The sequence below is a fragment of the Ustilago hordei genome (assembly GCF_900519145.1).
Source record: "Ustilago hordei strain Uho2 genome assembly, contig: UHO2_contig_18, whole genome shotgun sequence".
Taxonomy (NCBI): Eukaryota; Fungi; Basidiomycota; class Ustilaginomycetes; order Ustilaginales; family Ustilaginaceae; genus Ustilago; species Ustilago hordei.
Window position 1 is genome coordinate 193,194 of NW_024545264.1, and position 19,394 is coordinate 212,587.

At 52.2% G+C, this 19,394-nt stretch overlaps 10 protein-coding genes across 10 annotated transcripts; 5 read left to right on the forward strand and 5 right to left on the reverse strand.

Annotated features, from left to right (window-relative positions):
- Positions 1-52: 52 nt before the first annotated feature.
- On the forward strand, positions 53-604 carry UHO2_06322 (putative NEDD8 precursor - Ubiquitin-like protein; the record flags this gene model as incomplete). Its single annotated transcript, XM_041556330.1, has 4 exons — positions 53-86; positions 197-311; positions 407-461; positions 572-604. 4 exons carry the CDS (start codon positions 53-55, stop codon positions 602-604), a joined length of 237 nt encoding a protein of 78 aa, XP_041412264.1.
- A 371-nt stretch (positions 605-975) lies between these two features.
- Positions 976-2,883, reverse strand: UHO2_06323 (putative HTS1 - histidine--tRNA ligase, mitochondrial; the record flags this gene model as incomplete). Its single annotated transcript, XM_041556331.1, has 1 exon — positions 976-2,883. One exon carries the CDS (start codon positions 2,881-2,883, stop codon positions 976-978), a length of 1,908 nt encoding a protein of 635 aa, XP_041412265.1.
- Positions 2,884-3,487: 604 nt separating this feature from the next.
- On the forward strand, positions 3,488-4,585 carry UHO2_06324 (uncharacterized protein; the record flags this gene model as incomplete). The annotated part of the gene is made up of 1 exon (XM_041556332.1): positions 3,488-4,585. One exon carries the CDS (start codon positions 3,488-3,490, stop codon positions 4,583-4,585), a length of 1,098 nt encoding a protein of 365 aa, XP_041412266.1.
- A 9-nt stretch (positions 4,586-4,594) lies between these two features.
- On the reverse strand, positions 4,595-8,380 carry UHO2_06325 (uncharacterized protein; the record flags this gene model as incomplete). The annotated part of the gene is made up of 1 exon (XM_041556333.1): positions 4,595-8,380. The coding sequence occupies one exon, from the start codon at positions 8,378-8,380 to the stop codon at positions 4,595-4,597; it is 3,786 nt and encodes a 1,261-aa protein (XP_041412267.1).
- Positions 8,381-10,747: 2,367 nt separating this feature from the next.
- Positions 10,748-11,888, reverse strand: UHO2_06326 (uncharacterized protein; the record flags this gene model as incomplete). Its single annotated transcript, XM_041556334.1, has 2 exons — positions 10,748-11,571; positions 11,846-11,888. The coding sequence occupies 2 exons, from the start codon at positions 11,886-11,888 to the stop codon at positions 10,748-10,750; spliced, it is 867 nt and encodes a 288-aa protein (XP_041412268.1).
- Positions 11,889-12,753: 865 nt separating this feature from the next.
- On the forward strand, positions 12,754-13,248 carry UHO2_06327 (uncharacterized protein; the record flags this gene model as incomplete). The annotated part of the gene is made up of 2 exons (XM_041556335.1): positions 12,754-13,041; positions 13,144-13,248. The coding sequence occupies 2 exons, from the start codon at positions 12,754-12,756 to the stop codon at positions 13,246-13,248; spliced, it is 393 nt and encodes a 130-aa protein (XP_041412269.1).
- A 520-nt stretch (positions 13,249-13,768) lies between these two features.
- Positions 13,769-15,412, forward strand: UHO2_06328 (uncharacterized protein; the record flags this gene model as incomplete). Its single annotated transcript, XM_041556336.1, has 1 exon — positions 13,769-15,412. The coding sequence occupies one exon, from the start codon at positions 13,769-13,771 to the stop codon at positions 15,410-15,412; it is 1,644 nt and encodes a 547-aa protein (XP_041412270.1).
- A 298-nt stretch (positions 15,413-15,710) lies between these two features.
- Positions 15,711-16,177, reverse strand: UHO2_06329 (related to MGR2 ### subunit of the TIM23 translocase complex; the record flags this gene model as incomplete). The annotated part of the gene is made up of 2 exons (XM_041556337.1): positions 15,711-16,024; positions 16,117-16,177. 2 exons carry the CDS (start codon positions 16,175-16,177, stop codon positions 15,711-15,713), a joined length of 375 nt encoding a protein of 124 aa, XP_041412271.1.
- Positions 16,178-16,790: 613 nt separating this feature from the next.
- Positions 16,791-17,538, forward strand: UHO2_06330 (uncharacterized protein; the record flags this gene model as incomplete). The annotated part of the gene is made up of 2 exons (XM_041556338.1): positions 16,791-17,342; positions 17,422-17,538. The coding sequence occupies 2 exons, from the start codon at positions 16,791-16,793 to the stop codon at positions 17,536-17,538; spliced, it is 669 nt and encodes a 222-aa protein (XP_041412272.1).
- A 215-nt stretch (positions 17,539-17,753) lies between these two features.
- On the reverse strand, positions 17,754-19,148 carry UHO2_06331 (putative methionyl aminopeptidase; the record flags this gene model as incomplete). The annotated part of the gene is made up of 1 exon (XM_041556339.1): positions 17,754-19,148. One exon carries the CDS (start codon positions 19,146-19,148, stop codon positions 17,754-17,756), a length of 1,395 nt encoding a protein of 464 aa, XP_041412273.1.
- Between the last annotated feature and the right edge of the window lie 246 nt (positions 19,149-19,394).

Consider the following 19,394-nt stretch of genomic DNA (forward strand, 5'->3'; position numbering starts at 1 on the left):
TTCCACCATCCTCTTCGCACCAGCCTCTACGCAAGCAAAGTAGCTGTTCAATATGTTGATCAAAGTCAAGACCCTTACCGGCAAGGGTAAGTTACCACCTGCTCAAGCCCGTTCTCCTAAACCTCTCACTTCGCCTACAGACCATTCATGTTGAATTTGAACGAAAACACTCCCGCTGCATGGCTCAACAATACAGAGATCGAGTTGGATATCGAACAAACCGACAAGATTCAGCGCATCAAAGAGCGTGTCGAGGAAAAAGAAGGCATCCCACCAGCACAGCAACGCCTTATTTTCGGTGGAAAGCAGATGTAAGCACCGCTTCCTCACAATCAGTCTGACTCGAACATCTCCTTTGGACTTTCGCTGACGCATATTTGACATGTTTCCATCACAACCTGATCAGGCACGACGAAAAGACAGCCAAAGACTTTGGCGTCGAAGGCGGAAGTGTTCTTCATGTAAGTTCACCCTCCTGATGCCATAGCGGCGTGGGCCACAAGGGCGGGAAATGAACACAGTGCGCTGACAGTCTCTCTCTTTCTTTCTTCACTCTGGCTTCCTTCAACAGTTGGTACTTGCGCTTCGAGGTGGCATGCTCTAGATCGAGCTTTCCGAGCACACCGTCCAGCCTCCAGTCCTTGTACCATAGCCGTAACCTCAAACCCCGCTCTGTAATCGAAATCCTAGAAAGAACTTCTCAAATGTGGCCTAGTAAGAGCTCATGTGATGACTGCTAGTCATGCTTGAGAGCGCACGAACAATCGCAAAGATATCGTCTTGCTGTTGATCTCGAGCAACACGCCTCTCTGCCTGCCTCGACTCTCTCGCATCTCGGGCCCGCTCAGATTGCCATTCTCACTGATCGTAACCTCGCCAACACACAAAGACAAAAAGATGCACATACCTGGATCCTATACCTGGATCCTTCGACAAGCGTTCTGATGTTGCAAATTAGGCAAGAAAGCTCTGAATCTAGATAATGCTCTTGCGTTCAGCCAACGGAGTAACGCCCTGACCGGCGCCCAATCCCTTCAAGTACTCGATCAACTGCTTAAGGTCTACGAGCTCACCCTGACCCTGACCCTCATCGCTATCCTTACCCTTCTGCTGCTTGACCCTGACCTTTCTTGTCTCTCCGTTCCACTCGTTCGGTGCAAGAATCACAGCGAAAGGAATACCCTCCTTGTCAACCACACCAAATTGAGCAGGCAACTTGGGCTTAGCCTTGTGCATGAATTCGGCCTTGATCCCTGCATCCCAGAGCATCTTTGTCACCTGCATACGCTCTTTCAACAACCCTTCTCCAACGGACATGAGGTAAACATCAACCTCCTTAGATCGAACAGAAGTACGTTCACCCTTAGCTTCCTTCTCCTTAAGACGCTGCATCATGATTGCGAACACTCGCTCGACTCCGATGGATACACCAACACAAGGGACTGCATCGGCTTTCTTGGAACCAGAGAACATACCAACCAAGTTGTCGTAACGTCCTCCAGCAGCAATCGATCCCACACCGACGGTGGATTCATCAACCTCTTCTTCTCCATCAGCACCTTTCTTCTTGCTCTTAGGCTTCTTCTTCTCTTCACCACCCGCAGCAGCGGCAGAGTCAGAGCGGTTGAAGCCAGGAGGAGCACTAGCTGCAGTCACGGCCTCATAAATCAAGCCCGTGTAGTAATCCAGTCCTCTTGCCAAACTCAAATCGAAACTCATCCTATCCGCAATCCCATAGACGTCCAAATAGTCGAACAACAGCTCCATATCCCTAACACCCTGCGAAGCAACCTTGTGTGCCATCATAACTTCATCCTGCTTCAGTTTCTCCAATAAATCCTTTCCACCTTTCAACTTGACATACTCTCCGATCTTGTCCGCAACATCCTCTGCGAGACCCTTATCCACGGTCATCTCGCGCTTCACCTCGGCCCAAGGAGATTTGTCCAACTTATCAACAGCGCTACTGATCGTACGGATCTTATCGGCGGGAACACCGCAGATGTCAAAGATACCATCCAAGATCTTCCTGTGGTTGATTTTGACAGTGAAACCCTCGATACCCAAAGCATCCAGTGCTTCTACAAGGATGCAAAGCACTTCCGAATCGGGAAGCATGGGATCATAAACACCGGCAATATCAATATCGCACTGATAAAACTCCCTAAATCTGCCCTTCGACATAGCGGGTTGATCGCGACGGTAGACTTTAGCAATGTGGTATCGCTTAATGTTACCGTGTTCGCTTGGGTTCATCGCAACAAACCTCGCAAAAGGGACGGTAAGATCGTATCGCAAGGAACAAAGTTCACCACCTTGATCCTGAAGGTCGTAGATGAGCTTAGAATCCTCGCCGTATTTTCCAGATAGAATCTCTTTGAGCTCAAAAACGGGTGTGTCGATTGTAACTGCACCATGGGCAGAGAAGACTTGTTCGATCGTGCTGAAGATTCGTTTGCGCAGAGACATGGCGAGAGGTTCCCAATCGCGAGTTCCCTTGGGGGTTTTCAGGGTGAACTTGACCTCCTGCTTGGAGGAGCCAGCTTTGGAAGAGCCGCCAATGCCGAGTTGGGCGAGTTGATGTTGGAGCTTTTTAAGCTTGCCGATTTCAGCCTTAAGGGTAGACTGCTCGGCGTTGGCAGCGCGGAGCTCTTGCACCTTGGCATCTTGTTCAGTGCGAGCGGCTTGGAGGGAGGCGATCTTCTGATCGGCGTTGGTGTCGGTGGAAGACATGGCTGAACCGGATCGTAGGTATTTGAGAAGTTGCTCGGGAGGCACTTGCTGGTTGGTGAAGCAGCGCTTTTGCGCGAAAATTGGAGCGGGTCTTGATGCAAAAGAGTGTAGCGAGAAGGCTGTACGGACGAAAGGCCGCAAGAGGGACATGAAAAGAGCTAGAGAAGGGTGCTCTTTGAGATGATGTAGGATGCTGACGTGGTGTAGAATGAGGTTGTGGGACAAGAGTGTTGGATAAGAAGCTTTCAGAGCTCAAGCGAGTCAGAAAGCTTGAAGGAGACTTTTTTGACACATTTCTCTCATTCTTGCGCAACGCACGTGACAAGAAGCTCCCGGGAATCTAACAGTGTTTAAGAATTTGGCCGCCGAGATCCGAGGTCTGTGCGTTATACAAGAGGTGGCAGTTGAAGTTTTCGTATGATTGATGATGATGATTGTAAGAGGGAGAGAGAGAGAGAACGAGGAGTGAGAAGGAGTCTATATATACAAAAGAAGAGCGGCAGAGAGCCGCATCGACTGCGGAGCATAACAAAGCATTTGTCTTGAGTAGGTTGTGACACATGTGGTCCGTGCTCAGATGCTCAAGCCTTTTACTCGGCCGTAAGCACTACCTTCGCAGTCTCTACGCTTTGTGTAGCTTTTATCTACTTCAACTGTGGCCAGCTCCACCTCGACACCTACCTCCCACTCTTCCTCTATCCATAACCTCCGCATTCCTAAAGCAACCCTTTCGCAGCGCTGCAGATCAGGCACAATGGCCATCATGCACAATATCCCTATCTCAGCCAATGCGCGGAATCAATTCCAGCAATACCTCTCGCAAGTCCATGCGTCATGCTCAACCTCAACGAGCTCTTCTCACCCTGCAAGCACGGACCTGAACGCCCTTTTACAGCGCACCGCACATCTCACAGCAAACGTCGACGAGCTTCACTCACAACTATCTAACTCCTTGTCCAGCGGTAATGATGACCCTCAACTGTTCTGGACCACTCTCACGCTGCAAACCAACCTTCGATCTCTCTCGGCACAGCTCCAGCAACATAGGTCGGAGAGGAAAGCAGCTGAAGCATTAGCGAAAACACTGCAGAACGTGGACATTGTCGAGTCGCTGCTGCGCTTGATCTCCCTTTCCGGAGCTCAAGAGATGAGTGGTGGCATGTTTACTGCTCCCATCAAGCCACAGGTTTCAACTGCCACGCCAACAGCAAGCGCAACTGCAGCAAGCGCGCAAGAAAGAAGCTACGAATACTGGAAGCAACAAACCCTATCCGCACTCGAAGACGACGATGAGGCTTCACCTTCCACCCTCGGCACCGAAGACGACGAAGATGATGCGGCATCAGAAACATCTTCCATCCTAACCGATCCAGAAACCCACCTCTTCAAACCCAAGTCCACATCCCACCCCCTCGCAGGCCTCTCCAAAGAACAAGAGGAGGAGGAACTTGCACAATACGAAAAAGCACCCAAATCATCCTCATCCTCCACCACCTATCCCCCTCCCCCTTCCACCGCCTCTGCCCCTTCCACCGCTGCCGCAGGAGGAGACACCACCATCCTCCAATCCGACCGAGCAACTCACGAAGCCCTCTCATCAGAACTCCTCCGCATGGCTTCCCTCCTGAAATCCAACTCGCTCGCCTTCGCAGATTCTCTCGAACGCGACCGTCTCCTACTCGAAAAAGCTGACACCGACCTCGGCCAAAACCTAAACCTAATCACACGCACGCGTGGCCGCTTGGGTATCTACTCTAAGAAAGCCAGAAGTATGGGCTGGTTCACTCTGTCAGCAATACTCGTCGTTATCGTTAGTTGGATGTTGATGTTTCTACTTATTCGCTTGACTTAGTATACATGATTAGGTGCGGGATAATGCATCTTCGTACGCTTCTTTCACTTGTTTCGTCCGACCTTTCTTTGCTGCTAGTCTGAGGTATTTCTCATCGATCGACTCATCGGCGAAGAGGTGTGCGAGTTTGGTACGAGCGACCCAACCCCAAGTTTTGGGCCTACCGTAGAATTCGACTGCTACGACGTCTTCCATGTCGGGACGTTTGCGGAGAATGTCTCCCGGGATGAGCTTTTCGTCGGTGTAAGCTACGGCGGGGAAGTAAGGGAACGTGTCGACTTTGGCCCATACTTTGGTGCCATTGGCTGGAGGACTTGAGCCAAAGTCCGCTTCATGGCCGATAGAAGATGAGGATGATGGCGATGGGTTGAGACGTGGACGCTTGGCATTCGACGGCCAAGTCGGTGGCTCAGCCGACGCTGTGCGCACACGAGCGCTGCGTCGGAGAAGAGCAGAGGGCGTGTCCCGAGCTTCTGCTTCTGATTTGCTTTCGGATCCTTGGCTCGCTTCACGCTCTCGTGCCCGTTTCGACGACCTTGGCTCTCTTCCATTGCCATTGCCGTTTATTCCCTCCGCTTCTTCTGCGTCTGCTTCAGCCTTCACAGGCTTGTCACCTTCGTCATCCGACGTCAACGGAGAGCTACCCGTAGTCTCTCCACCCTCTCCACCTTCTTGACCTTCATCCTTCACCTGCCTCGTCACCCGTGACGCTTTGCGTGCACTGCTCTGCGGCTGCTTCCCCTTCATGGACGACGTCGATCTCGGACGCGAATTGGACGAGGGCACAGTACGAGATCTTGGTCGTTGCTGTGGTGTCGAAGGCGTCGCTTGCTGTTCTACCGCCAGGCTTGCTGTTGCTGCTGCTGCTGCTACGGCAGAAGGGCCAGGCGACTCGGGAGCAGAGACCTTGCGTGGTCGTTGTCCGATCATCTCTGGTCTCGCAGCCGCATTGCGATGACGCTTGGAGCCTGGCGGAAGAACCCAACCGGTATTGAAGAGAAGGAAAGAATCATGTGCGCCAACATCTTCCTTGAGCTGCACTCCATCTTTTGGCTTGGCGGCTGCTGGTGTCGAAAGCGATTTGGACATTGCTGTCGACTGTGGCGGCTTTGCACCTGACTTTGCATCAGTCCCGTCCGCTTCAGCTGTGGGTCCAGATGCGGTAGATATGGTGGAGACATGACTTTGCGCACGTCGAGTAATGCGTACTGGTGTAGCAGCGACTGGCTCAACTGTCGCAGTCGAAGCTTTGGGTTCAGGCAAAGCATCTGCCGCTGCAGATCGACGTATGCTCCTTCTTTCTGCCGGTTCATGTGGTGGTGCATCCAACGTCTTGCGTTTGCGTGCTGTCTTTTGCGCCTTCTGTGGTGATCCTGCCACGCCTGCTGCATTTGAAGCTTGCTCCTTCGCCTTTCCTGGTGGCGAAGCAGGTGTGGAAGCTGGCGGCGGCGGTGGAACATAGATCTGTTGCACAAAGTCTTCCATCAAGTTGACCACCGGCATGGCTAGCCTCTTGCGACTGCTGGCCGGCTGAGCAGCCCTCTCTTCTGCTCCTTCTCCTACCGCCTGCCCATCTTCCTCCCCTTTGAGATGAACAGACGGCGGCAAGGGATATGGATCGTACGCTTGCTGTCGTATGTCCAGCTGTTCCTCATCCTCCATCTTGCTGTAATTCTGCAATAAAGAGATCAGATCCGATGGAGGCTCAAGTCCCAACTCGAGCAGCAGTCGTGGTGTTTCACCGCTCAACACTACCGAACTTGTCTGCACTTGCGTCTCGCCATCTGCGTCCTCATCTTGCTGCTGTGCTTCCTTCGACTGTCTTTGCACTTTGTCCTGCTGTACGTGAAGGTGGGACGACTCGATTGCGGCCAAGTGCTTGAAGAGGTCGGGTATCATCTTGAGAACCTTGGTGGCGGCCTTATGATAAGGGGTATCTGCCTTGTTGTATGTCATGGCGTTGGTAGCAATCTTGAGCACATCCTGTCGCATCTCCTCAACTGAGTCGTAGACCTTATTGGCAATCTTGTCCTTGATTGCACTCCAATCCATCGGCTCTTTGACGATGTCATAGTAATCCGGCACATCGACTTTGGAGACCGGTTGTGCAAAGAAGCCGTATCGATCGACGGCTTCAAACTTGGAGATAGCCGCTCGCAAGTCTGCATGGAATGGGAAGAAGACAGGCTCTACGAGCGAGTTGCGGATCTCTTGCGCTTGTCGCAACTTCTCCTTCTCGCGCTTGCGGACTTGCTCGACGAGCATACGGACTCGTTCCAGATCTCCACGAATGCTGCGGAGAAAGTGGAGCTTTTTGGCCTTTTGTGCCTCGGTCTGCTCTTTGTTGGATGAAGAGGCGGTCCAAGGCTCGAGATGCAGACGCTTGAGCAGAGGAGCGCCTCGACGTGCTTCTCGCTTGAGAGACCAATACCTCGCAATGAGCTGGACTGCCGTTGTCTTCTTGCGAAGATGGATCTTGGTGATGTACTCGAGCACGCGATTGGCGATGTATGCGGGTACCAGAGGCGGACCAGGCTTGAAGCTTTTCTTGTACGCGCGAGCCGATTTGGACGAGCTTCTTGCATCATTGTTGGATGCAGCAGCACCCTCGGGAGCACCGACAATGGAGCTACGACGACTAACCGAGATCAAAGGTGCACCAAAGCCGGACTCGACCGAGTGCTCTCTCGTGCGTGCGAAGGGAGATGCGCGATAGTGGGTCTCGGATCGGTCGTCGTCGAGGGCACCGGGCCTGCTGAAGTCGATCTTGAACTGATCGCGCATGTCGGCGGGCATATGACGATGGCAGCATGCACGGAGTACTTCGGCGCCTTCATCATCGCTGTTGTCCAAATCCTCGTAGAGGTGATGCGCCATTCGCGTGCGTACTGTTCGAAACAGAAGACCTGCTTGGCGAGCACAGGTGACGTGAAAGGCAGTGAAACAAGAACGATTGTCGCACTGGATGCAAGCGCCCATCCTGTATCTGCAAAGGTAACACTGCAGCTTCCATCTCGCTTTTGGGATGCGTTCGATGCTGTCGATTGGCTCCATGTAGACCGGGTTACTGACGCCTGTTTCTGGAATCCACATGGCACAGAGCAGATGTGCCCACTTGCCTGTGGTGGTCTGTTTGAAAGCTCCTCCTTCGTGCGGGCAGAGGATGCAAGAGACGGCACGGTCAGGCGAGACAGTGCATTTACGACAGAGCCATTGACCTTCGGGGATGTATGGGATCCCATAGCAATCCTGATGGACGGCGAGGTTGCAGCCGTCGCAGAAGACAATAGCGTTGGAATTCTCGCACTCGCCATCGTCGCAGATGGCACACTTGCTATCCTCGCCATCTTCCGAGTCGGCGTCTTGGTCATCTGCACCAGCAGCATCTGCACCTGCACTATGGCGTGCTTTGGGCGGAACACGTTTCATGAGGCCGAACCATTCCTTCTCAAGCTGATCAAAGATGATTTCAAAGATCTCGTAAGAGATGGTATCGAGGCCCTCTTTGCGGCGGTCGTAGTTGAGCGCATCAAGCCACTCCTGATCCTGCTCGTCCATGTCATATTCGACTTGCTTCTTGAGCTCGCCCTCGATAGGCTCGAGGTAGCGAATGTAGTGGTCGGGCTTGTCGAACTCTGAGCCGTCGTGGTAGCCGAATGGAAGGGCATGGGGGTCAACGATGCCGGGTGGAATGGAGAAGAGCAAAGCTTCATCTGGTGGTACTTTGCGGAAGCTGACTTTTGGCAGTGATGATGCCAAAGGTATATTGTTAGGCTTGGAAGGTATGCCGGGCATGGCGATGGCGCTGTGCCGAGGAATGGAGCTGGCTGCCTTGCTTCCTCACTTGCTTTGCTAGTTCTGTTACCTTTCCGCTACAATGTCATGGCATGTCTGAGCTCGTGCAAAATTCAAGGACCTCAGCAAGAGGCCGTGATGATATTCCTCAAAGTGGTGGGTAACTTATCGATGTACTGTCGCGATACTTTATGGTGGAGGTGTGACACGGTTTTGCAAGATGAAATGTAGTCTGCCGAGGTCGATGCCTTGTCGGCATGCGCGTGCAGAAGGAGTGTCGTTGATGGTGTGTCGTTGATGGTGTGTCGTTGATGGTGTGTCGTTGATGGTGTGAACTATGCTGACTTCGATCGAGCTTGTGCGGTTGTATCAAGGAGCTGGATGAACAATGATGAGAGATGATGGTATGATCCAAGAATCAAGTGGCTTGTCACGCCTGGGAACTCTCTCGCACGAATACTAGCCGCACGAGAATGCTCAATCGAAATCCTCTCGCGCGAATACAGTTGAGGAATCTGATATTCTGCGTGGATGATGATGGTCTAAATACAAGCTCGAGTCCGGACGTTTCAAAGTCTTTGTAGCTCGCGCGCGCGCGCGGGGCTGCAGCGAGAGTTTATCCCGGCCGGGATCCCTGTGTCAGGGGTCTCGCGCCTGAAACCCAGGTCGGTCTGTCGAGATACTCGGTGACTATCAAACTGTGCGACAGCTATTGTCTCGGTATCGGTGACTATCAAGTTGTGCAGTGACAGCAGGTGGCATTCGTTGTATATACTATCGTAGGTTTCGGCTGACCTCTGTGGACACTCCGTTCAGGGGTAGCTCGGCACAATCAATATCAATGTTATGATGACACCAAGGTCTGGTGTGAGTGTTGATGATGATGAGGTTGATGACGTTGGTGATAAGGTTGGTGAGTGTTGATGATAATGAGGTTGATGGTGTTGGTGATAAGGTTGGTGGCGTCAACACAAGTGTCCAGTGTGTTGACTTGATGCTTGAAGTGATCCCCGGACCGCAGTGGACTACTGCCTTCGGTTCTATCTTGATCCGGACTGCTAACCTGCTATGGGCGCCTTCGGATGTCAGGTAGTGGTGATACAACACACACACTACGATGAGGAGCAACCTTTGATGGATTGCTGCTATGCTGACTGAAACTAATATATACTTATGCTGAAGTGATAACTAGTTATGGTGAGTGTAGAGTGGATGAGGATCCACTCGACCTTTGATGATGAGAAAGCATGGTTATATACCTCTTCACAGCATCGCCAGCGATGCTGCTCCTGCTCTCTCTCCAGAGAGTACCTTCTTCATCGAGTACTGTTCAGGGGCCTCTCCTGCTTGGTACCCCTGTGTCTCTTGAGTGGTGTCAACTCATTCGACACTGCTCCTCTTCCTCAGGACCTGCTTGCCAGTGTCCTATGACTCTTGTCTCTCGAGCCCCTGAGTGGTAACCATCTGAGCTTGGTCCTTCTCGTGGCTGCGCCTGCTCTTTGAGCTTGGTCCTCCTCGTGGCTGTGCCTGGCCCTCCTCGCATATGGGCTCAGTGCTCCTTTGCATGTGAATCCATAGGAGTCCATGGTCTCCATGGAGACTGCACTACGACCATGCTCTCTACTGGTATCGACTAGGTCTTCGATACCTGTGCTCCTTCCATATGAACCAGTGACCCTCCTGCTTCTTGAGCATCCAGGCCCATGACACCTGGGCTCGCTCTGTTTTGCTACTTGTCATTCTTGCGCGTGTTTGCTTTGCTTGGCTGCAACAGTTGCAGTCCCTTGCGTCATGTCCAAGCTGTGTCTCTTTTCCTAAGTAGTGGGCCTGGATTTGCTTGGTCTTGTTCCTGCCAGGATGACCGAATCGTTCATGCCATAGTTTGCTCGTCGTGTGGCTTGCGGGTTTTGCTGGTGTTGTGGTGGCATCAATGCCCTCTAGGGGATCATTGAGCTGTGCTGCTAGGGAGTCACCGTAAACCTCCCATCTCTTCTTGCACCGGTTGGTCTTGCTCTTGACCATGCTCCCATCATGCTGGAGGATAGTAGCTCCAGACTCTTCAAATATCATGCGTGCACCATTTTCAGTCAGTGCTAGGATGGACAATAGGTTCTTGCTAAGGTTGGGAACGTGAAGTATGTCAGTAAGTGGTATCTTAACGTCTCTTACTCGCAAAGTTGCGTCGCCTATTGCCTGTACTCGCAACTGTTCATGTCCAGCAGTATCTATGGATCCTTGCTTCGGCGTTGGAGCAATGAGCTTACCCTCATCACGTACCATGTGATGTGTAGCTCCAGAGTCGAGAATCCACGTACTGTCTTGGTTGTGGTTGCCAGTGTTGCTTATGAAGAAGGTGCACCCGAGTCCCTATCCCTGCTGAGTAGGAGTTCGCTCCTGACTGTTGGTGCAGTTGATGGCAATGTGCCCGGGTTGCCTACACTTATAGCACTTGGCTGGTTCATTAGGGTTTGCGGGGTCGTGCCTGCCCCTATTGTAGCCCTCTTGGTTAAGAACCTGCCTATGCTCGCCAGCTTGGCCTGTTGAACTTTTATTGCTCGCGACTCTGGCCGTGGCTCGGATACAACCTGAGAGCTCGGCTTCTTGGTGCTTCTTAGCTAGTGCATGATAGGCATACTCATAGCTGCAACCAGGTTGAGCAGCTTTGAGGGAGTCTACTGTCTGGGTGTAGAGCCAGTCGTCCTTGACGCAGCGGTACAGGGTAGACTTCTTGAGCTTTTTGTCCATGCGGCTGCCGAGCCTGGCTGCGTCATTCCAGATTTGATCGAGCTCCTTACCAAGGTTGACAATGTTGCGCTGGACTAGCTTGACTTCGTGTACCTGGTCGTGAATGGTGGAGAGCTTAACTTTGTCGTTTATTGTGAGAGCAGCTTTGAGCTTCTTGTAGAGTGTAGAGCCGAGCTGCTCCTCCTCACCTTGCTCCTGCACAGTGTAGGTGTTGATATGGCTGGTGGGTCCGTGGTCACAGGAGGACAAGATGAGACCCAGCAAGTGGCTGTCCAGTTCCTCATCATAGTCAGTATGGCCACTGGGAATCTCCTCAGTGAGGATCCGCTTGGCGTGCTTGATTGGGCGGATGCAGTCCATGAACATCGGCTCCCAGATGGCCCAGTTGTTCTCGTTGAGCTTGACGATTTGCAAGATGATGCTGAGCACCGACTTGGGGATCTTCTCTGCTTGGTTGGTAATTGAAGATAACAATTAATATACGGCGTTATCGGGGTCACGATCAGACTCCCTTTACCACAGCCGTATGTTCTATGTAATGCTTAGTTTTCTTAGTGTGAGACTAAATGACAAACACATATATATACTCCATTCACTGCTCTGATCCCATCCGAGGCAGGGTGTGTTCCTTCATTTGTACCCCTGTGTTGCTATGATACCGGGTGCCACTGTGTTGTCACCATGACTACAATTGCGTACTTCATTGTGCTCCTCGCTTACGTGAGCCTCCCGTATCTCGATGTCTCGGCTGTAACACGTGCATCTTGCTTGAGATGCCGACGCATCTTCAACTGGGTTGGAGGTTCATTAGCGAGAAGGCATGCTCCAAGACTTGGTCTTCATCCCAGTTGGTGTTAGTTTCCCTGATCATCTGCATGGTGCGTTCAAGTAGTGCTACGCTATCTACTCTTGGTGGCATCCTGGTGGCGAGGCGCTAGAAGCTGCTGAGCTTCAGACTCTTAATCAGTTGAGGAATCTGATATTCTGCATGGATGATGATGGTCTAAATACAAGCTCGAGTCTGGATGTTTCAAAGTCTTTGTAGCTTGCGCGCATGCGCGGGGCTGCAGCGAGAGTTTATCCCGGCCGGGATCCCTGCTTCGTCGCATTTCCCTCAACTAATACTCGTCGCGCAGGAAAGTTGGATAGCTATCTTGCAAACCTTTGCTGATACGATCTTGCTTGTACGGAAGTTAGTACTTATAACCAGCTCCCATCTAGATCTCCTCTTTCCTGCATTCTATCAACTTACACCATTCCATCGCGCATACAGCTTGCGCACGTAATAACGTAACATGACCCTTGAATGCTCATTGATGATAGATGGCCCATGCTCACGTGCTGTTCACTGGCTCAATCTCTGATCAGATCGGTCATCTGACTGGATCGGCTCTGCCTGATATCCGATCAGATCGGCTCCGCGTCATCCTTTAGCGTCGCCTTGGCTGAATTCATTTGTTAGGCCTTGCCAACCAACAAGGACGAATTTCGGGAGTCGGAACTTTGTCAGCAGCTTTTTTGGCAACCTCAGAGGGCTTCTTAGCTCATTCATGATCTTGGACCTCACCTCTTCGCTTGTCACTGTTTGTATCATCATCATCACAACGACGGCTTATATTATCGCAAACATGCTCACACTTCCAGCACTCAGGACATTATCAGCATCTGCTGCTCGCACACCTGTGTCGGCGAAATTTAACTCGACCCAGGCTGGCAGCGGACCCGACGCTTCCTACGGCTCAGCAACTCGTTCCACAGTGCCTCCTCGTTCGACACACGCATCCTACCACCCAGGAGGATACGGTATCTCGGAGGGTCTCAAGCGAGCGCGAAAGCCATATCGCTTCCGCAACATTCTTACCGGCTCTTTAATCATGGGATTCGCCGCCGGTGTCTACTTCTACTCGATCTCGAAGGTAAGTCAGCTGATGCCAGGTCTTTTGTATCCTGTTGTCGGCTCTATGCTGACCGTCACTTATACAACCTTTGCCGGCATCGCTATTATTATTATATTGCAGGTCAAGCAAGACGACTTCTCGGATCTCGCAGAGGTCAGGGCGCCTGGTGCCAGTTCCAACGCTGGTCCTGTCACCACAGAGGTCGACGACAAGCACAAAGTATGATCTGATTAGCCCCAACAGAATCAAAACAGTTCACCGCTCTAGCTGCTTGTCTGCCTGTTTCTGAGGTGTCGGCATGATATGTGAAGCTTTTCTACATTTGTCAACCACAAGCCAAGGGTGGGTGAACAGCGTGGGTCTCACCTTATCCTTAGCTTTACTGTCCACCCGGACACTGTATTCCAACGGGAACGAGACAGCATCTTGCAGCTTCCCGTTGATGAGAACTCGTGAAGCCAGCTTTGCCATCTGTCGTATGGCACTTGTGCATTGAGCCTGCTTTCAATGGCACAGCAGCAAAAAGGGAAGCTTGCTTGGAAGCCTAACAAAAAGCGCAGCTGGCCGCCTTCCGAGAAAAAGGTAATGCTGCAAATCTCCAGTGTGCCAAGGGGCGATGTTGCAACATGAGAGGTCCCTTTGAGATATGCCTTTTCTCTCTCTGTTCCACCATTCAACACTCTCAAACATCTTTCAACAACTTCGGATCTGGATTGCAACCGCTGCAACCCCTCCTTTTCTCACTATGGCGAGGGTGAGGGCAGCTGCCAGTATAGCCGAACGGCACCTGGCACAACGGTCCTTATCCGGTCCAAGTCAACCAGCCAGATGGGCGAGTGCTTTACCAACAGCGGCTACTCGGTCCATCACTACCACCGCCCCTGCACAAGTGTTGAGAACACCCAAAGAAACAAGATATGGCATTCATAAGGCTCCTCGACGCCCAACACCTCAACTTCACACACCACACCATGACCCACCACCGGCAGCACCTTCACATCCAGCCGTAGCATCACAGTCATTACCACATGAACCCACGACTAAAGCACCACAGCAATCTGCCACCGAAGCCTCTCCCCCGCTGCAATCCTCGTCAAACCTTCCCGCAGACGCATCAGTCAAGATCCCAGCCGTAGTTCCCAATGAACCTCGCGATGTCCTCCAACCATGCTCTTTCGCATCCGCTACCACCCTCCTTTCCCAGTCAGCTCTTGTCGTAACACGCGAAATCGAAATGATCAACATCTTCCTCGGCTTCGAACAAGCTAACAAATACTCCATCCATGCTCCTGACGGTCAGCTCGTCGGATACCTAGCAGAAGAAGAACAAGGACTTCTCCGAGGTTCACTAAAACGTCAACTGCTTCGCACACATCGACCTTTTCGTGCTACTGTAATGGACGCTTCCGGCAAACCCGTTTTGATGATTCGAAGACCATTCACTTGGATTAACTCGACAGCGCACATCTATGCTGTACGAGGGGACGGTCCGGTCGGATACGGTGCTCCGCAAGATAGCGATCTGGAGTTGATCGGTGAAGTTCAACAGCGTTGGCATCTTTACAAACGCAGGTATGAGCTCTTCTTGAGGAGGCAAGGCGAGGAAGAGGGCGAGGTGGAAAGGATGGAACAGTTCGCGCAGATCGATGCAGGCTTACTCAGCTGGACGTTTTTGATGCAGGATGCGGAGAGTAAGTTGGTTGGTGCTATTGATAGGAATTTCAGAGGCTTTGGTCGGGAGATCTTCACCGATACTGGACAGTATATACTGCGATTCGATTCGGTGGGGGAGACGGCGATGACCGATGCTCGGCTCTCCGCTCCTGAATCTTCGACGGGGCAAGACAAGAAGACGGGGATAGCGGAGGCGATGGAACTTGTGCAGAGTCATGGCACCCGCCCACTCACCCTTGATGAGAGGGCCGTGGCACTGGCAACAGCAGTCAGTATCGACTTTGACTACTTCAGTAGGCATTCGGAAGGCATGCACGGTGGAGGAGGTATGTTCCCTTGGTTCTACATGGGTGGGATGGGCGGTGGCGGAGGGGAGCCTGCTCCAGCGCCGGGTCCCCATGGCGAGAATGTTCCCGCTCAGCCCGACGTCGGCGGTGCTGCCGGCGATGGCGGGTTGGGAACAGGCGTTGCTGGCGGCGCAATCGAACAGACACCATCGCAGGAGCAGGGTGGTGAAAGCCCATGGTGGCAACAAGAGCAGCAACAGCAGGAAGGAGATCTTTGGGGTACTGAAAGCTCAGATCCGTGGGCAGGAGCGGATGGTACCCAGAAACAGAACGATGGAGGCTTCTGGGGTTCCTGGGGTAGTGGTGGAGACAGTGAAGGCGGTGGAGGTGGATGGGGTGGATTCGGGGGCTTCTTTGGCGGTGACTAGTAGCGAAACCAAGCATGACTGCCTCAATAGAACACTTTGCACCACTCTACTTGGACTCTTGCGCGAGCTGTGCCAACGAGCTGTTCGTTCAGTAGCCCAGAAAAGCCTCACTCGAGCGAACCTAATGAGTTGTGTGAAGGTCATTGATGTACGGATTCAAGTCTGTTGTCGTTGGTGGGTAGTATACACGGGTAAGAGCATAGCACATCACTCAGCTGAACGAATGAAAGTATTCTTGATTCGAGGCTAAGTTTGCTTTCTTCTTGATTCCATATCTTCACTTTCTTCTTTCCTCCTCTCACCTTTTCCTCAACTTTGGCTCCTCAACCTCAATCTCCCCCCTCCTCGCAGCCTCGATCATCTTCTCCTGTTGTTGCAACGCCACCCGCCTCTGACTTGGTGTCAAGTAGGGGTTTGCTTCAATCCCTTCCGTCCTGAGCACAGTACCGATGGACATGAAGAACCCGAACGTTGCCGCCGAACTCAACATGAACTGACTCAATGTTCCCAATGCTCCTCTCGGTCCAGGTCCAGCACGTAAGATTTGAATCGATCCCCCGATGAAGCCGATAGTCAAGCCGACTAGTGTTCCGGTCATTACTCCCATTTTGACTATTAACACGCACGAAGCACGGAGAGAAGAAGGGTAAGTTAGGGGATGAGAAGGTGAGTCAAAGTAGGGGAAGAAAGGGGGCGGAGCTTACTCTTTTGGAAGACGGTCGGCTCGGCGCCTGGAATACCTTGCATTTGAGGCGGGGGCGGCATGTCGGATCAGCGCTTGGGGTGTGATGAAGTAGGTGAGACGAAGTAGGTGAGGGTGTTGGTGTGGAGATGATGGTGTGGTAGACAGAGAGAGGGAGGTGTTTGTTAGGGTGCAAAGGCGGAAAGAAAGGTTAAAAGTGGACACGGATCCGATCTTGCAGCGAAGAGGCCAAGAATTTCGAGCGCTGTTAGATCGCCTTGCTGAACATCATTCCCAAGATCCTGAGCTTCCTAACACAAACGGCTTCAAGGTGAGGACGAGAAGGTGCATTACATACTGAAGAACTAGACCAACTATAAAGTGCGAGACGAAGCAAGTGGAAAGATCTTGTACCGAGTCGTCAAATGATACATCGTGCTTGCATGTCATCCAGGAGATGGGACTTAGTACGGTCAAGTGTCTGTTGGTGAAGGTGTTGAGTTGCGCGGCCAAGTGAAAACGAGATGTCAGATCGCCTATACACACAAAGGAAAGCCCGATCTGCACATGTCAATGCTCAGTGAGCCTTGACCACCTCCCAGACCCTGCTTTCTTCCAACACCAACACCCCACTCATCATCCTCTTTCCTCTCTCTCACACCACCACGGCTTCCCATCGCCACCGCCCAGCTCAATATGGTAACACGACTAACCAGCATGCCAACGCTCGCCTCTCTCTACAATAGCTCCACCATCCCCACCCCTTGCGCCTCGGCTCTCTCTTCCTCGATCTACCCCTTCGCCTCCCTCCTCTCCTTCCACTGCGGCGACATAACCACCCTGGCACTCGACGCGATCGTCAACGCAGCCAACACCTCGCTTCTTGGCGGCGGCGGAGTAGACGGTGCAATCCATCGAGCTGCAGGCCCAGACCTCCTCAAAGAATGTCGCACTCTCAACGGCTGCTCCACCGGTTCCGCCAAAACTACCTCCGGCTACAAACTCCCCTCTAAACACGTCATTCACACCGTCGGCCCGGTGTACAGCAAAATAAAACACGATGAAAGCGAAAAGCTGCTAAGAAGTGCATATAGGACTAGCCTGGAAGAGTTGAAAAGGGTGGGTGGCAAGAGTGTAGCTTTTCCAAGCATTTCGACTGGGGTGTACGGGTATCCGTTTGAAAAAGCTGCAAGTGCTGCATTGGATGAGATTGGAAATTGGTTGGAGACTGATGGCAATCACAAGCAGGTAAGTATAGGATCAGAAGGGAACAGATGAGATCAGTGAGCACGATAGCTGACAATGTTTCCACTTGGATTCGGTGTAGATCGAGAGGATAGTCCTGTGTTGCTTCTCTCAAAAAGACTACGACAAGTACGTGGAACTTGCACCAACCGTCTTGCCGCCCAAAGACGTGTTTGAGAAGTATGCAAAAACGTCATAGCATCCCAATCCTAAGCAATGAGAAGGAAAGGGCCTAGATTGCAAGAGACGAGGCAGACAGAGAAACAATCAATATGCAGTGCTTTTGAGATGGATGTGATGCTTTGAGATGTGATGCTTTGAGATGTGATGGTACAAACAGAATCGAGCAGTCTTGCGACCACTGCTTGAAACAAGAGCTAGAGTTGAGAGATTGCGATCCTGGCTTTTGTGTATTTAGTAATCCATACCACGAGAAACAACCTCCTTGCAAGTAGGACGCAACAAAATTGTATGCTCATACTGCGCCGTCATTGCACCAGCAACATCACAAAGCGGCGGGTAATCCTGAACAACGCCCAAGGAGACCAAATGTTTCAATCCCAACAAGTAGTTCTTCTCCCCGATCCTATCCAAGTATCTCCTGCAGAAGGGGAGCGAGTCAAAGTGTTTGTTGATCGTCCTCAACAAGCCATGTGCGGAGTGAACACGAATCGGGATCGATTTGGGCATCTTTGCCTTCCGTGCGTAGTGCGAGCAATCACCTTGATCAATGACGTATCCTCGACCTGTGGAACCGAATGTTTCGATGGCGTAGTATTCGCCTTCTTCCATTTTTACGTCGAGATCGGGCATGGCGACGATGGGGACGGATTTGCCACCGTGAATCGAGTATCGCTCGATGCTGTGACCGTTGAGGTTCTGGACACACTTGACTTGGTGAGTCTTGCCGTTGACTTGGAATTCGTGGGATTCCATGACTTCTTGGATGGAAGCACCGATTTCGCCTAGACGAGCGTCGATACCGGCAGCTTTGATACCGGCATTGGTTGCTGCACGGACTGCGTCAAGCAAAGGATCCCAAGTGGGCTCGAAGTTGAGAGTGAAAGCCGAGTCGACAATACGACCCTTGACATGAACACCGAAATCGACTTTCAGCACATCGCTGGCCTGCAGAACACGCTTGTCGCCAGCATTGGGAGTGTAATGAGCAGCGCACTCGTTGAGCGAAACACCGGTGGGGAAACCAATACCGGACTCGAAACCTTGCGCTTCAACCACGGCCCGGGTACCGTCCTCGACAAGCTCGGCGATCTCAGTCATGGTCATACCGGGCTTGATGGCGCTTTGGGCGTATTGACGAACCTGTCGATGGGCTTCGGCAGCACGACGGATGAGGTTGTAGTCAAAGCCTTCTTCTTGCTGAAGGATGCGCTCTCGTTCGCGAAGCTCTTCGTCGGTAACGCGCTTGCGCTCTTCGCTGAACTTGGAGGTATCGTACTGCTGAATCTCACCGACGGGGTATTGGCCGTTGGTGAAGATCTTGGTGAGACCGACACGAGGAGGGGCGGTCTGAGTGGCTTTGGCCTTGGATGATTTCTTCTTGTTCTTCTTCTTCTTGTTCTTCTTTTTCTTTTTGGCAGCATCCGTGTCTGCGGCGGCACCGGCACCGGCTTCGTTGTCGTCCTCGTCGTCATCATCGTCCTCGTCGGCTTCATCATCGTTGTTGTCGTGGTTTCCGTTGGTGTGGGTGCCGTTAGTGGCGGGGAGGATGGTCTGTGCGAGCTGGTCTGCAACCTTGCCGACAGATGCAGCCGCACCATTGGTCTGGGCAGCAGTGGCGGAAGTCATCGCGAATGGCTCCGAGACAGGATTGTCGGAATCGAGAATCCAAGTTGGCAAGGATGCAAAAGAGACGGTGGTGACAGACAAAACCTAAAGAAAGACGGCGACGCTGCCTCCGAAATTTTGATTTGGGGCATTACGAAGTGAAGGTACATCGCCGATAGTGATGGTCTGGCTCCCGATAAGAGATCATTTTGTGAGGCTAGTCACGAAACAGCTCCGAGTCGTGGACTGGTGAACCGCGCTTTGCAC